At 44.8% G+C, this 17,872-nt stretch overlaps 2 protein-coding genes across 3 annotated transcripts in view; one reads left to right on the plus strand and one right to left on the minus strand.

Annotated features, from left to right (window-relative positions):
* Positions 1-17,872, plus strand: part of Plxna2 (plexin A2) — a 196,799-nt gene that overhangs the window by 51,467 nt on the left and 127,460 nt on the right. The window lies entirely within an intron of this gene.
* Positions 14,866-17,872, minus strand: part of LOC134481549 (uncharacterized) — an 87,527-nt gene continuing 84,520 nt past the window's right edge. Inside the window, exon 6 of the mRNA XM_087581916.1 lies at positions 14,866-16,151. Coding sequence (XP_087438042.1) covers positions 16,051-16,151 — 101 coding nt within the window. The 3' untranslated portion in view covers positions 14,866-16,050. The remainder of the gene's footprint in view (positions 16,152-17,872) is intronic.

The raw sequence follows: 17,872 nt of genomic DNA on the forward strand, positions 1-17,872 counted from the left end.
CTGTGCCCCTGCATTTTCACAGGAGCACAGCTCAATGACTGCATTCCATACTCTAACTACTTCTTTACAGGTATAGGGCCACCTCTTTTCCACACTACTTCCTTCCTCAGCCCCTGCTTCCAAGACACCTTCCTCGGCAGTGTCATTAAACAGCTGAAGTGGCACCTGCTGCCTTCTCCATCCAGGGATAACAGCCCAACTTTACAGCACACATGAAATGAGGAAGGCCGCAGAGGTGGGATCAGCCTTGGTTTGGTTTTATTTTCTGGTTGGTTTTTCCTCCTATTACATTTGTGCTCTCTCTCTCTCTCTCTCTCTCTCTTTCTCTCTCTCTCTCTCTCTCTCTCTCTCTCTCTCTCTCTCTCTCTCTCTCTCTCTATGTGTGTGTGTTGCATTTTCACCCTCTGTTTATGAATTCCCTTCTCTCAACTCCCACTTTGAAAACCAATGAAAGAAAACCTGTTTCACGATTAAATATTATGTCAACATGCACCTAGGATCTTAATATCTCCGAGAAAAGTCACAGGGGCCATCTCCACCTACACAAGACTTTAACAGTGGAGGGAGTAAGAATAAAATGGAAGGCCATCCCAACCTTTATTTCCCTTTTCCTGGGCCTCATTCCAACAAATACTGATGCAGGGCAATGCAGACAGTGAAAATATGCACTGAAAGAAAACAGATAACTCCCCTGAAAACCATTCCCAAGGTCTTCATGTCTCGTACCTCTCCTATTTATTTATTAATGGTGTCCTCATCAGAAGATGTACTAAATCTTTGTGGCCTTAATGGGGGTTAAACCTGACACCTGCTTTCTATATATTTGTCCACCCACAAGATATGGCACCCACTGTAAAGCCAGAAAGGATCCCATCCTCACCTGTACCAGGCCCTCAGCATAAGGCTCCACTGACCTGCTCATTTCCTTTTGGTTTCAGCTGGAACTCAGATACAAGACCTCTTATTATTTTAAGGTGATGGGTCAAAAGCAATAGGTTTTTCAAAACCTTCAGAAAGAGTTCAACAGGAATAAAGTAGCAGCTTTGAGAAGCTAAGTTGTGTTTGCCAGGGGTTGGGGACTGGAGGAATTGGGTTCCTTATAGCAGTTCTGCAAAGATCTAGCTGTGTTTGTGGGACCCATCAAACCAATGAGTCTGCTGGGATTTGTGTGTGTGTGTGTGTGTGTGTGTGTGTGTGTGTGTGTGTGTGTGTGTGTTATGAAAAAGGTTTCTCAGGAATTCTTGCCAAGTCTTTAGAAGCTATACATGCACACACATGCTCATACACACACTGTACACATGAACACATGTGCACATATGTATGTATGTATGTATGCATGCATGCATGCATGCATGCATGTATGCATGTATGTATGTACACATGAGGAGGACGAGCCTCTGAAATAGGAACCTGACCTGGGATATTTCTGCAGTATCTCTGTCCCCTGAGAGAAAGAAATAGGAGTACCAGAAAAAGTACCCTTGGTCTAAACCCAGGACCAGTCCTGGACAAAGCCTCCTTACTGAAATCCAGGTTTTGAGCCACAAGTTTATCTATAACTCTTCAGTTGGGTTCTTGGAACCTAGAGGATAATCTACAAGGGAATTGTCTGAAATTTGGGGTCCTGGGTAACTTTATCTTCAAGGCAGAGTGTAAGTGCCTGCATGCTATTTTTGAAAATGTGGGGGTGTCTGAAAGAAGAAAAGGCATGGCCGCAAATTCACTTTTGCTCCTCCCCCACCCATGGGAAATGGGCTCAGTTGCACTTTTGGCCTTGGAGGAACACAGACCCTGATTTAGAGTCCGGAGCCTGTTTTGCTGGGACCATCTGTTGGCTCCTTGGGTCCTGTAGGAACAGCTGAAGCTTACAGAGAAATTGGATGAAAGAGTCTTTACAGAGATTACCCGGGAACACCGTGGTGCATGTGTGTGCACGTGTGTGTGAGCACTCTGCTAGCTTTCTCTCCACCAAGGGACCTCCTGGGGTAGGTAAGCAGCCCCCGCCTGTAGGCGGCTTAGCTGGGTGTGCCCTGTACCTACCTTTGCCATCTCTCATTCCATCAGCATCATGTCAACAGTTTTAAAACCAAGTGAAGCATCACTGCCTCATCACAGCCTGGGTCCCCCAGCACGTTTCTGCCTACACTGCCTTAGTGGAGGCCAGGGGCAAAATGAGTAAGCCAGTTAATGACACCACACCCACCTTATCTAGCGCTTGGCTTGGTACACTTTCTTTGACTTTTTCTAAGCAAGGGTGTGGATTTGAGGCAAAATGTTATTGCAAAACCTGTTTGGCTATAGCTGCTTGCTGGATTTCTCCTCTGCTGTGCATAGCTCAGCTCCTCCCAGGTGGGTTGAAAAGTTTAGTATCGGAAAGAGACTCGTGGGCTCAAGAAAGCTTGCAGGCTGGCAGAAAGAAGGTTCTTATACTCTCTCCCCACCTCCTCAGCTCAACCCACACACACCCATCCTTAGGGTTACTGGTGTTTCATTCCTCGGGAGCACGCTGTGAATATCTAGGGGGAATAAAAAAATAGAAACTGGACTATAGTAAGAACTTTCTAAATTATTTTTGAGATATTTTCATACAAGTATATATATTGTGTGCTGAGCATATTTCCCCATTCTTCAAATCTTGCTTTCCTTCCCCTTCCCCTCTATAGTCTCCTTTGTCCCATAGAGAATTTCAGTCATATGTACAAACATGATTTTATATGACCATATAGAGTCTAGGAACCACCAGTGAAGCAAACGTCTGATGTTTGTCTTTCTGAAACTGGCTTAATTCATTCACTGTGATTATCTTCAGTTTTATCCATTTTCCTACAAATGACATAACTTTGTTGAGTTTTTTTTATGGCTAAAAAAAATTCCATAGTGCATATGCCACATTGTATGCCACGTTTTTCTTATGAATTACTGTTGGTTCCATAACTTACCTGTTTTGAATGGTCAGTACTATAGTACTGTGCAGTTGTCTCTGTGATGTGCTGACTTAGGGTCCTTTGAGTAAATACTCAGGAGTAGGATAAGCTGGCTTATGTAGAAGATTTATTTTTAGTTCTTGAGAAACCTTCATACTAATTTCCATAGTAGCTGGACTAATTTACTTCCTGACCAGCAGTGCATTAAGAGTCTTCTTTGCCAATTCTTGCCAGCATGTCTTGGTTTTTGTTTTCTTAATGATTGAAATTCTGAATAGGCTGAGATGAGACTTCAGTGTAGTCTGATTTGCATTCCTCTGATGGTGAGTGGTCTTGAACATTTTTTCATAGTTCTTTGGCAAACTGCGTGTTCATTTTTTAGTGCATTTACTGATTGTGTTGTTTGGTTGCTTTCTGTTTAGTTGTATATTATAAATATCAGTCCTTTCTCAGGTGTGTAGCTGGTAAAGGTGTTCTCCTATTCTGTAAACTGCCTCTTCTCTTAATTGTCCAGTAAGAACTTTCTAGAATGGAACTGTCATAAAGGTAAGGTGCTCTGTGTGGTTAGTGGCTAGTTCACTAAGTGGTACTATCCCAGAGTGTAAAGTAGAAACAGCCTAGAAGAGTAGGACTCCATTGTAGCATGATAGAGTGCCCTCTACCCCTCAGCTGCCCAGGCAAAAAGAACATTTTCTTATTTGCCTCTGAGGAAACAAGTTTCCCAGTCCCAAGTATCACACAGGCTCTTCCTGTGATCTGTTTCCCAGGCAAACAAATCTAAGGGGCAGAGTGTTCAAGAGTAAGGCCCTGCTCCCCACGGGATGCCCCACACCATTCCTACACCTGGCTCCTGCTCCAGTCCACAGTGTGCAGTGGGGCTACAGCTGTCTATATCTCCTTGCTCCTCCTCTCTGCTCTTCATGTAAGCATAGGCTCTTAGCTGCTGATGATCAGCAGAGTCCAAGAGGCCTGATTCCAGGTCCCTTTGTTCCTTCTCCCTCCCCCATTCTCTGTGGAGGAAGGTCAAAGAAGAAAGAAGAAATAAAGAATGGAAGACAGAGTGAGGGTGAAATGGGATGTTGGTGACATTGAATAAAGTGGCTCTATAAGGCTTTCTGCCCTCTCGTTCAAGTTGAACCTTGTCTGCCTTATAAGCCATTGGTGACTTCCCCTTGTCTAACATGCAAGTCACCAGTCTGCCTTCCTCCCATATACATAAAACCACATGTGCCTCCTTCCAAGCTGAGGCAGATCCATCTGTGACCTTTGTTCCTCTGACCTCATCCTTAGGTTGGTGAGGGAGGATCCCTGGCAAAGCTGTCCCTTGCTCTGCTAGACTGAATGCCATAGGCCTTCCCCTCTGCGTCTAACCCTCCTGGTGCATTTTGGGCAAATGGGGAAGAGAGAACAACTATTTTAGGCCAGGAGGTTGGCAGCTTACTGGGCTCCACATGAGAAAAAATGCCTGCTGAACAAGAAGCTGTTTATTCTGACTTCACCCCCATGGCCACTATTTGTTCCCCAAGCCAGGGACATGACCACCCTTTTGAATGGACACTCATTGACAAGGCCTGACAATTGGACCCCACTGATTGAGCTGCCCACCTTAGGGACAATCTGGAAGCCAAGTGTGTTGCATGCAAAAACTTCCTGCTCAGCTCCTTTGCTTTCTTTTGTCAGCAACGGAGAACACAGAGCTCCGGTTTAGCAACTAACTGGTAAAACAATAGCACCTATGGCTTAGTCTTCCTTCATACACAATAGTGACATTGCACAGCAAGGCCTTTCCAGAGCTATGTTTCATTGGTGTCATTTGCTGCGCTTTCTACTGGCACGGAGAAGACCACATTTATAGGATCTGGAAATGAGCCATGCAACTTCTGCAGGGTTTTGGTGGTTCTGAGCTTAAGAAGAAATGGGCTAACTATGTCTCTCCCTGCTAGTTTATATCACTGTTTCCCGGGTTCTAAGCTCTGAGATTGAGCTGAGCTAAACTAATCTATACAGTTAATGTAGGGAGAAAGGAGAGGCTAGGAATATAAACAAACTTTATTTTCTATAGCAGAGAGGAAATCAAATAATAGAAGGAACTTCCTAAATTGGAGATCTCCCAGGAACATAGCATTTCCTTTCATTTTTTAATGTTTTGAGAACTTTATATATGATTACTATATTTACATCTTTTTCACACATTTCTCCATACTGCAACTCTGAATCTTCCCTACTTCCTCTCAAATTAGTGACCTCTTATTGTTGTACACACACACACACACACACACACACACACACACACACTCACACACTCACATACACACCACACCACATCACACCACTGAGTCCATTTAGTGTTACTTATATGCATTTGTACTTAGGGATGGTTACTTGGGGTTAAATAAACTATCAGGGACTCCCTAAGTTGAAGAACTATGAGCAAACTGTAGGCAGCATTTCCTTTCTATTAATACTCTGAAACAGAACAAATTTTAAAGTGTTCATTTATACTCTGAAAGTTATTTTGCATGACATTTCTAGCCTTCATCCACAGACCATGTTGCTGTCAAAGGTCTTAGGCTCATGGGAGCCTGATCTGCAGATATAGAAGAGGTGGACTCTAAGAGGAGTGCCTCATGCACAGGCAGGAGAGAGGTGGAATCCCCCTTTCAGCCCTTTCTGGCTTCTGACCTTTACAACTCTCTTGCTGGTGATCCTTAAATTACTGAGCTGTCCATCCCTCAGGGAGGTGGGAAGTGAACAGGGCTGACAGGAGCTGGAGCAGAAAAAATATGGGATAGAGGTCAAGGGTTGTTTCACAGTATGTTTTGGCAGAGGAGCTTGGAGTGGGGGAAGGGTAGGGGCCTGGACTTTCATCCTCCCAAGCTCCCTTATATTCAAAGGAGGGTTGTCAACTTGGGCTGTGATTGGGAACATGTGTCCCAAGGAATAAAGACATAGATCACAAGAATACATACCCAAGGAAGGATGGGTAGACAATGCTACCTTTTCTTGTTTACTTTCTGTCCTTGTTTCCTCAGTCCTAGGAGAAGACCCTGTGTAGTCCTTGTGTTTTGTTTGGCCTAGCTGAGGGAGCTGCACATAGGGTAGTTGGTGCTCCTCGGAGTTCAGTGGCAGGTGCTACTCTGCTGTCTCTGGTGGCCCTCAGTACCTCCACCTTTGCTTGCTAAGAGGAAGGGTTTAAAGATTCAGACCTACAAGCTGGAATCTGTGCTCACAAAACTGAGAGTTTGGAGTTCTGTCACCCTTCAGGGCACACAGCAGGAGACACCATAGCACAAGCTGACCTATGCAAAGGCTACTTGCTTTTCTTATCTGTGACTCCCCGTCCCCCTCATTACAGCCTTCCCTTGTACATTTGCCTTGGTGCCTGAACTGGTTCTTCACACTTCTTGTGAAATGAGGTCTAGACTCCAACCCACAGCCTATCATAACTGCAGCAGATCCTCCAAAGTCTCAGCACGGTGATAGGAGGAACCTGTGTCTCCTCCATCCTTATCCTACCACCTACAAGCTGTGTGTCTCGGGAAGGATATTTAAGCACAGTGACTCAGGTTCAACCTCTGAGAGATAGGGCTGATCATCACACATTCTTATGTATGAGACTGATTGTAAAAGTGACTACAGAGGTTGCAGGGCCCTGACATTCAGAAGGGCTGTAAGCATCGTCTTTCTGCTGTTCCTCTCTGCCCAGCTCTCTTCTCTGTCGGTGGCTCACTAATACATGAACAAAGTCAGTCCATTCAGTTAGCCATGGCCACTGCCGAGCAGGTTCCAGGTCAGCTGAGTGACCATCTCTGTGAGGAGATCTCTGGCCTCCCTGCACTCAAGAGATGCCCGCACCTCTGCCTCTGCCTGGCCCCTCTCTTGTTGACACAGAGGCGTTTCCTCTGCTGACAGCTTGAAGACAGGTCATTTTTCTTTCCCTCCCATATAATGGCCTTTACTCCCCATTCCATCCCCTTTCCAACCTTAATGACTTTAACATATACACAATTCTTTAAAAAAAAATTGTACAAGCCCCAGTGAGCTGCTTTAAAGCTCTGTTGTCCAGAAGAAACAACCTCAGCACATGTTCACAAGTTACTGCCTGTGATGACAGGGGGCCTTGTGCTAATTTCCTTCTGTTTGAAGCCCCACAGTGGGGGCTAGGCTGAGGCAGCTAGCAGGAAGAAAGCAGACCAGTTCCCCTTGCTCCTTCTGTAAACTGCAGCATTTGGGAAATCGTTTCACGCAGGACAATCTTGAAAGACAAGAGTGATGTCCCTGGGCCAGGTCAACAGCTGGGGACTATCATGGATGGTACTGCCAAATCGTCTCTGGAAATCTGGGCTCTCCATTCTGTCCCAGGGTAGAGGAAGGAGAGAGAGCACCAAGAAAGTCTAACCCAAGTCATTTAAGGATAGTTGAAGCCTCATACCCTGCTGGTGGAGGCTAACAGGGCGACAGGGCCCTCACCTGCCTGCAGTAAATATTGCCCTCTGCTACCCCAGGCTGCCTTATGCTCTCTAGGACAGTCTGTGACCCTGGGAATAGTCAGGCAGAGGAGAAGCAAGATGCTGCTGCTTCAGCTGCCTCTCTAGTCCTCACCTGGCCCAGGAATGACTGACTACAGGGTGGACATGTCAGGAGGGGAGAGGACAGAGAACTAGGAGCCCCAGCTGCACAGCTGGCAGGGGAGTGGGGCTGGCTAGAATCCAGGATTTCTCTAACTCAAAAACAAGGGACCCAAAGCTAGAACCTTCCCCGCTTGACCCAAGGCAGAAAAGTGCCTGTCTGACCTTGCCTGATTGGTGCTATTATCATCATTATTGGTAATATCACAGTCATCAGCCTGTAATTTACCAGTTTCAATGGCAAGGAAGCTTAGGGCTCCCCTGGGCCTTCATGTTAAGAGAGAATAGCTGTGGCAGCCTCCCCACCCCTCACTCCCCATCACTGACCTTAGTACTGCTGCCCCTTCTGTGTTACCAGAGACTCCCTTGTCCAGACCTCTATCACCATGGTGAATACTTGATGGCACGAGTCAATGCTAGTGCAAAAGGAAGGAACATTTGTGGTAGAAAGCATGTGCTCCTCTCTTTGAAGACAAGAAGACTTCAGTCCATGTCCTAAGCCAGTGGTTCTCTGGTGTAGGCATTTGTCAGTTTCCTGGAAGGCTCATGATGGAGATACTAGGATTTACCCCAGAATTTTTCCTTGGCCAAGTCTGAAATGGGGCCTGAGTATTTTTTATCCCCTGATGCTAATCTTACAAGTGTCTGGATAATCCTAACAAAGATGCTGTTGGCCAGGACTAAACAACCCCCCCCCCATTTATCATCCTAAAGTGGCTATATTTAGAGTTTCACAGGAACTCTTCTAATCCCCCACCCTCATAGATACAGGTGTTTACATGTGCCTTGTCAATACACTCAAAATTGAGTTCCTAGCAAGAGGGCCTAGGGCCCAGGTACAGTGTGAGTGTGTGTGTGGGGGGGGGGGTGTTGTTTGCTCTATACCTATGGACCCCCATAGAGAAGGTAGAGGCACACATCACCCTAAATTGGCATTCTAGGCCTTCTCTAGGAGGCTGGGACCAGCCATCCTGACTCACTATACATGCCTTTGTGGGAACACTGGACCCCTGCCAAACTCTCCTCCCACAGTCAGGCCTACTCTCATGTTTCTCCACCTGTTCCTGTCTCTAGCTGAGCTTCAAGCAAAGCAGAATGGCACTATCCCCACTCCCACCATCCCCAAACCTGATGGACACTCATTGCACATTGTGTGCACCTTGAAGCCAGGTTTTCCAAGGCTCTTGCCATGACTTCTCTTTTCCTCTGCTCTGCGAAAGCTTAGGGACTTTTTTTTCCTGTAAAAACGGGGTCTAGAGTCTAGCTTCTCTCTGCCTTCCCTTTTGAAGAAAGAAAGAACACAGGTACTAGCATGCAAGTCCACACTGTAATGTAGAAGCAGTCAAATGCACTCATGTTATATCCCAGAAGCAGGAGCATATTCCACCTGGGATGTATTCAAGCCTCAGGAGAAACCCATGGTTATTTTTAACTAAGATTAGAAATCTCAAGGCATACTCTACATATGGGCAGCATCTAGCCCAGTAGTCCTTGAACTGGAGAGTTTGTCACACTCACCTTACAATTTAACTGCATTCACCACAGGGTTTCTAACATAGTGTACTGGACTGGGGAAGGAACTGAAAACTGGCATTGCTAGCAAGTTCCCAGATGAGAACACTGCTGCTGGCTAGAGACCCATTGACCCAAATGTCCAGGCCATTGGCTCACTGCTAGCTGGTCCTACATGGGTCATTTGTCAAAACTACATTGCCCATCCCTGGACAAGGTAGCACTTTTTCTGTGTTCTTCTGAGTTCCCTTAGGAAAAAATGTGACTAGCCTGAAACTTCCATGTTACCTCCTTCTGAAGACTTGATTACTGCAGTAAACACTCTTGTGAGGCTTACTCATTGCTACGTTCCTAAAGCTCAGCATATATTCTTTTCTAGTCCTCATAATAACCCCAGGGGTATTATCCCATTTTCTAAAGGAGACAACAGAAGCAAGGAGATGTTCAGGTAGTGTAGCTGGCAGAGGGTGGGGCAAGTCTGCAACCAGACAGTCTTGTTCCAGAATCTGCATTTCCATCTGGTTTTAACCCAGTGAACAGTGAGGCCCTGTGTTAGATTCGGTATAGGCTAGCTAGGGAAACTGGAAAGGTGACTCACACACAGCACTACCGTGTATTAACGATTGGGATAGCATCAAAATAGATAGTTATCAGTACCAGTACTGAGGGCCGGAAGTACAAGAAATGAGTAACAGTCTATGAGAGTCAGACACATATCAAAGAAAATCAGGCATTTCAGCATGACTTGTAAACCCAAGGAGTTTAGAGCTGGAGAATAGACTGAAGTCCACTTTCTGACAGCAACCAGTGTGTGCAAAGGCACTCTGTGTGTGTGTGTGTGTGTGTGTGTGTGTGTGTGTGTGTGTGTGTGTGTGTGAATTCAAGCCCAGCACGTCCAGTGAACCATGAATTGTTTGATCCAGAACAACTCAGATCTATGCTACAGAGGAGTTGCTGTCAGCAAAGACTGATTGAGGGTCTTGCTGCTAGCAATCTTGAAAGGCATTCTAGAAGGTCTGTCTTTTAGTAACCAAGGGGAACCACCAAGGTCTTTCAATAAGTAGGGGCATACTCAAATGTGCAGTTATGAAAGGACTACAGGGTTTAGCCTTTAATTCAGCATGGGCTGCATTCTGGACTCACCAAGCTTCTTCCTCTTTCTTCCTTCCCTCCCTTCCTTCTTCCCTCACATATCCTTAGTGAAGTCTAGGTTTACTCTAGAACATATTATTTGCCTAGACTCCTTTCACAGTCTAGCCTACTTGGTGACATTCTTCTTAAAGCTTTTCTTCTTCCATCAACATCCTGACAATTCATCTTCTTTTATATCCCTGATCCCATCACAGCTATGACCATGCTGTATATAGCCTGAGAGCTCACACTCAGGGTGGCTAAGTTTCTTGCTCCATATGGTAAGACAGATTTTGTTATGTGCAAGCCTGGAGAAATATAGAGGTCATAGGCAGTCCCAGAGTTAGTTTCAAGCACTAGGGCTCCTCTTCAGTATCGATCTCGCTTCCAGACCTGTCCTTTGATCAAACATGCTATAGACACTAATGACTCCTCTGACTTCCACCTCCTCACTTGTGAAATGGCAGCCTCTTCTTTTCCTCTTGTGTTTAGCAGTCACTATGACCTTAGATCAAACTAAAGCCATTGTAAGCTTAAAAATGGCAAGCAGGAGAAAGGAAAGGGTCTGAAAAGTTGCTTCAGACAAGGACAAACTACCTTGAATAGGAAGTCAATCTGGATCCACCCTGTAACCCCACCTAAGCCTCTAGGTATCTTTTAACTGTCAGACTCCAGTCTCCAGTCATCAGGCTTGGTTATACACTCTGAGGAAGATTACCTTTCTTAACTTTCCATTAAGGCTGATCTCTGTACTCCAGGGCCTTATTCCCCATTGAGTCTATCAATTATAGTCATACCCAATTAGCCTTCTCAGGCTTCTAGCCCATTTACCAGGAGAATGAGGGTTACTGTTGAAGACGTCGTTCCCTCAGGCCTCCACCTCAGGCCTTAAAGCCAAGGGCAGAATCAAGTAAACAAGGGTCTTCACCAGTTGTCTTGGCTGTTTAGGGGCCTTCTTTGTCCTGATAGGATCTTTCTGGGGTCACATTAAAGAGTCTTCCTTTAAGTCAATACCTTCTATCCCTGGTAGGTGTTATAAACCTATAAAACCTACCAGAACTGGAATGATACAGTAGAAAGGAGGGAGCTGACTCCTGAGAAGCGAGTGTCCACTTTCCATGCTTGAGACCTTATCACTGTGAGATGGTCATCTGGGACTAATAGCCCCGTCTGAACAGTAAGAGCATAATGTATGCTCCCCTTCAGCTCTTCTCTATCCTCCCCTTGGCTTTCTCCCCAGGCATTATCACTTTAGATTCCATATCCTCTTCATGGAAGAGTCCCCAGTTGGCACCCCTTCATTTTCCAGCTTCTGCTGAGTCAGACATCCTTTCTCTTCGGGAGAGATGGTGGACAGCCATGGTGATCTGTTTCTCAGGCATCCAGGAACTTCTACAAAGCTGTTAGTGTTCAAAGTACTAACCACAGCTGACTCCCAGCTGTCCCAGCTTTCCCAAAACAGGAACAGGCCAAACCAGGCCAGAGAATTTCCAGCACTGGGCAGGTTTCAGATCAGCAGGGGCCAAATCCAATTTCCCTTACATCTCAAAGACACTGAGGAAGACTACAAGACTCCAGTTTGATTGCCTGGAAAAGAAGAAGCCGAAAGGCTATTAAGGTGTAGGGTAACCTTCTAGGTCTAGGCCTGGGAGGAACTCAAAGCAAGCAAAGGAGTAGGGAGATGGCTTAATTGTCAATAAAACATGTGCCTTCCGAGCATGAGGACGTGCATTCCATCCCCAACACCAATGGAGAAAAGACCAGGCATAGTGGTTCGTGATAGTAAGGCCAGCACTGGGAGATGGGCAGAATCCTGGGGCTTACTGTCTGCTCTGTCAGCTTACTGCCTATCAACCTCTGGAATCTTAGCATCTTCCTAACAAGGACATGGAAATTCCTCTCAATTGCCACTGATGGCTTATATATGCAGACTGTCACCTGTCTGTTCTACCCTTCCTCTCCAGTTTCCATTCTGTGCTCCGCTCTAGTCCATCTCCTCCATATGTTCTCCACATCTGGCTGATAACCATCCAGGGAGCTGGACAGTGCCTTGCTTCCTCCCTCTAATAGCCCCTGCCTCCTCCTATCACCACCAACTGATGATCCTTATGACTCTACCTTCTGTGTTTCTCCTCCTCCTCCTCCCCCTGGCATCTCTGCAAGAATAGAACAGTACTCCAGAGAGTTGTTCCCCACCATCCCCCAAGCAAATAGTTGCCAGGCCTTTCCAAGTCTCCACCTCCTTCTTTCCCACATTTTAAGCTCCTGGCTAAAAGTAGCTAGTACAAGTTGGTAAGTACAGCTCTTGCAGTACTAAGCAAGCCATGGACATATTTGCAAAAACAAAATCCTAAGAGCCAGTTATATTGTAACTGCTGGGGAGGACTCTTCCCCAGGACACATTTGGCCTGACACATGTATTCTACTAACTTCTCTTTTTGTTCAAAGAGCTGAATCTTTGGGTCTCTACTTCCTTCTCTGATGTATATATTTCAGTGTTATGTATATACATGTATCTATAACTTCTCACAGTGCACATACACATGGTGTCTAAATGTATGTACAAAATGTCTGAATTCATACACAACTACACATGCATGCACAGTGTCTGTGTATATATATATGCATATAGTATGCATACATATGCAGACATGGGCTCACTGTGTCATCGTGTGCCCATACAATGTCTTCACATATGCAATGTCTATGTGTATTCAATGTCTACATATATGTATACAATGTATACATACATGCACACTGTGTCTCCAGTGTTTGCACATTCAAAATAGTGTCTGCCTATATACATTGTCTGCACACAGCATCTGCATGAATGCACACAGTCTCACAGTATCTCCATGTATACTCATAACCTGCGCTGTGGAATGCTTGTGCTCAGGCAACATTTTCCAGAAATGAGAGTTGAGCAGGATGCAGTAACAGATGCTGTCTGAGTTGTAACTGGCTGCCCTCTTACAGGTCAGGCTGGTAATGAGAGGATTAGCATTAGTTCCCCCATCTCATCCCCAATATGGCTAGTTAATGCTGGTTCAGCTGGTAACATTTTTATTGGCAAGACCTCCACTTACCCTTGAGATGGGCTCAGTACACTCACTTAGCCCCAGCCCTTGATCTGTCTGAATAGTGGGAGGCACTGAGTTGTCCTTACATCTTCTGCAGATGAGACTGCTCTGCACCAAAGATCAGTCTGTTCCTTTGTCCCACTGCAGAGAGATACTAGGCTGAACCACAGGAGGCTCCCACTGTGCCACATATATGCTATTTGATATTGAGAACTTCACTGGGATTCTCTGAGACTTCCTTGTATTGGCTCTTGATGAATATAACATGGGGCTCACAGATCTTATTTCAAGATAATTAAGGCAATTAAGATAATACATTCACACATGGTAAGCATTCAGCAAATCCTAGATAAGTCTAAAATCTAACTAGAGCTCATGATGTAGGAAACTAGAAACATGGGATTTTCAAGAGACCTTCAGAAGCCTCACCAATCACATATCCCTGGTTTCGTGGAAAAATGACCACAATGTTAGAGGACACATCTAATGCTTCCTGCACCAGCTCATATTCTGACTACTTTAGATATACCTCCTTAGAAGTTTTTATATGGAGTAACTGGACTCACAAGCACCAGTAACCTGAATCCATCTTGGAGAGCTTGGCTCTGAATTTTGCTCTTAGCTATTTCTAGCACTGCTTCTTGCACAAGTCAGTAAGACAGCTATACCCAGAGAAAGCAAGACTGGCTCAAAGTCCTCTATTGTTATACTCTTCACCAGATGTGGTGGTTTGAATAAAGATGGCCCCCATAGATTCATAGGAAGTAGCATTATTGGAAGTGTGACCTTTTTGGAGGAAAGAAGTCACAGTCCCACATCTGTGAATGAGAATAAACAGCAAAGTTGCTATTGGCCAAAGGTATGCTGTAATCAGCTCCTCTGAACGTCTAGGATTTGTTAGAGAAGGTTATAGCAAACTGGGAACAGTCAGCAACCAGTGAACTCAGAAGCCAGACTCCACATGATGAGGTAAGTGTCAGGACATGTGCTTAACTCAGCTGCCTTGTGCTGAGCTCAGGCCTTTGTGAGTCCTAGATGCCAGTCACAGCTGAGCGGTGCTGGGGCCATGTCTGGTAAGCAGTGCAGGGGAAGAGAAGAGGAAATAACGGCAATGATTGGAAGGGCATTGGAGTTCTTTCTTTGAAGGCAGTGTCAAAACAGAGAGGTAAAAATAGAGAAAGGAACAGAACACAGTTTCACAAAACCCAACACAGGTATCCCTGGTTATTCAAAATAGGTTCCCACATGCTTTTCTAAGTGCTCATCCCTCATTATTAATAATCCTTTTATTAACTGAGTTAATAAAGACCCAGAATTCTGTTCGCCATAGGGCTGTGCATGTACTGTGAGTCATTCCCTCAGTCCCAGGTCACAATGCCAATGGCGAAGATTTATGAATCACTACCTATATTTTAGGCAACGTGCTGCCCACTTCACACACATTTGCTTACTTAATCCCCATCTATAGGATTCTAAAAGCTATTATTTTAAAGTTAGAGAACAGAGTCTAGAAAATAATTTAGGAAACTTAGCCAAGTTCCTAACACTCACAGCTTCTCTATTTTCTCAGCTCTAAAATGAGAAGGTAACTCACATCTTAAAGACTACATTTATTTTAGGAATATGAGGATGGGATAAGCAGAGAACACACAGAGTCATAGCTTTCTAGAATTTGTAGTCAGTGAGAGCTAGGTCTCAGTACAGTTGCTGTACTACCTTTATCACTGATAGAAAGAGCCCTACCAAGCATGCTTAGGTCTCCCTGGTCTGAAGTTCCAGCAGTGGCAGTAATATGGTGGTGCATGACAACTGCTTGTCACCGGCATCATGGTTCTCTGATATAGACCAAGTACTAGATGAACTTCCTTATTTTCATTGAGTCCGTGTGTCCTTGGTCCATCTTACTACCATCTTCAGACTGCAGTCCCAATGACAATTCATCCTGAGCAGACGGTCCATATTGCAGCCCATCTTAAGGTAACAGATGCAACCTGTCTTCATATGGTGTCACCCATGACAGTACACAGGAGCCATGCTTCTCTAGGCCACTGGTGACTGAAAAAACCCCCTAACACTCACATCTCCATCGGGCATCAGCTTACTGTCATTGTGCCTTGTTTGGAACTCTTTGAGAGCAAGGACTATATTTTTGCACTAGGATACTTATCATTCAAATAAGACTTTAGGAAACCTCAGGTTGGTGCATCAGCCATCAGTGGATTGTTGCTTGTTAAAAATAGTGTATTACAGAGTAAAAGGTGGTTTTGTCAGCATAAAAGGCAGTCCTAAGACGAAAGTGATTTGTGATGTCAGAGCCACCTCATGAGATCTATTGAGCTTTGGCTATAACACAAGATTTGTTTCTTTTCCTTGTGCCCCTTCAAACCAGCCCCTTCACCCAGTGGGCACTCCAATCACCAATGCCTGGCTATTGTCCAATCTCACTGGGACCCTTTTCTCTTTCTCTGTGTGACTGGGCCTCTCCTCATGACTGCCATGCATATCCACACATGCCTGCTTCCCCAAGGCCTGTCAGTCAGCAGTCCCGGGATGTAGTCTCCAAGGTCTATCTCACCCCTACTTCTCAGCCTCCAGTCACAAATGATTGCTTCAAGGCAGGTTGGGCTTTGTTTAATGTTCATTTGACTTTGAGCAAAGAAGAAGATAAATGACACGCTGTCTCTTTAAGATAAAAATGAGGCATTTTTAAAGGCTTTTTTTTTTAAAGAGGAAAAAAAAAACTCCAAGTTATTAGGGGAATGAAAACCATTTGACTTAAGCAGCCTCTGGCAGTCTGGAGATGCTAGGAACAATATACCTGTCAGCATCTATCAAATTTGGAAAACAAAGCCATCTGCATTTGAGGAAATGAAGGGCTGTGAGTGAAAGGAGTCAGGGAATATCTGATGGGAAGTCACACATGCCCCACACATAGCTGAAAAAGTTTGCACAGGTTCTGATTTCTATGATTAGTGGCTAGCACAGTTCAGGTATTGGGGAGGAAGTGATCAACCTGGAATTCAGCATTTTCCCTAAGAGTCATAAAGATTGTTGAATTCTTTCCCTCTGAACCCTTTGTGCTCTTGCTTGAGTGCTGCATCCCCCTCTTTCTCTCATCTTCCCATCTCCCCACCCAAGGCCATAAAAGGAACGTGACTTGCTTTGCACCAGAGCAGCATTAAAGTAGGCTCCAGGTTCATTCTTTTCTGCTCATTTCAGTCCTTTGTCCTCCTGCTGCACAAGCTTCTGTGTCTCCTTTCTCCCCCTCCTGAATCCCATCCCAATCTCTCAGTGCTGTGAACATTAATCCCAATCTTCTTTGGCTTCCATGCCCCAGCTTACATTCTAGGACAGTGACCCTGGCCCACTCCCAGGTACAGCCAGGTGCACCGAAAATATACTTTTACAGCCAACACCAATCTAGTTTGAGACATATCTTTGTCATATCCAGTCCACTGTAAGGTCCAAGAAACATAGTGTTTAACTTTCTACCAGCAGAAAAGTGGATAGTCCAGACTCCTAACCATATAAAACCCATCTGGAGTCTAAATTCTCCCAGGTCTTGTAGTCACACCATTAATCTACATGTTTATCAGTGTTTGAGTGTGAGCCATGCATCTAGGTCTGCTTATCATTCCAATCTGACACACACCCCACCCATAAGGTCAGAGTGAGAGTTCACATAAAGAGGGGACATTTATATCTCAACCCAGTTGTTCTTAGACCAATGACTCCATCAAGGAACATAACAGGCCTGAGGGAGGACAACCCTGACCCTCTCTAAGGAATTCACTCTACAAAGTGCAAGCTAGCAAGCTCACCTAGCAAACCAATAGAGAGATAGATAACGTTTAGATGACCATAAGGTGAAGTCTGAAGTCCATAGTCTTGGGGGAGCCTGGCCTACCTCCCAGAGGTCTCTCTTGTGTCTACTGAGAATTCAAAGTCCTGCTTTCATGGCCATATGATGAATCTAGATTTACTGGGGTTTCCTGATCTTTCCACACAGGGCCAGTTAAGGTTTCTTAAAGCTCATTAACCTCTTCATAACAGAGTCTGGCATTCTTTAAAACCACATTGTTTATCTTCTTTCTATCTTTATTTTCCTTTATTTTTTCATAAATCAGGACTCTGCCAACTCTTGAACTGCTAAAAGCAACACACACACACACACACACACACACACACACACACACAAACCCCACATTTGATTCAGATGTTGAAGTTTTAATCACAGGACAGTCATGTTCCCTGATGTACTGGTTAGTTTTTGTCAGTTTGATACAAACTAGGATCAGCAGAGAAGAAGAAATTTCAATCGAGGAATTGGTTCCTCTCACCTGGCCTGAGAACATGTGACATATAAACACTCACAAATACTAATTCTCCATAGTTAATGTACTCTGTCCATCTCCTAGGTATTGTTGCTTCTACTTTTCTTAGATGTTATAGTAAAGGGATATATATATATATATTTGAATACTTAGTCCCCAGTTGATAGAACTGCTTGGGAATGATTAGGAGTGGGGTGCCCTTGTTGAAGGAGGTGTGTTACTTGAAGAAGGCTCTGGGGTCTTGAAAACTTGCATCATTTTCA

The sequence above is a fragment of the Rattus norvegicus genome, chromosome 13 (genome assembly GCF_021556685.1).
Source record: "Rattus norvegicus strain SHRSP/BbbUtx chromosome 13, alternate assembly SHRSP_T2T, whole genome shotgun sequence".
In the NCBI taxonomy this organism is placed as follows: Eukaryota; Metazoa; Chordata; class Mammalia; order Rodentia; family Muridae; genus Rattus; species Rattus norvegicus.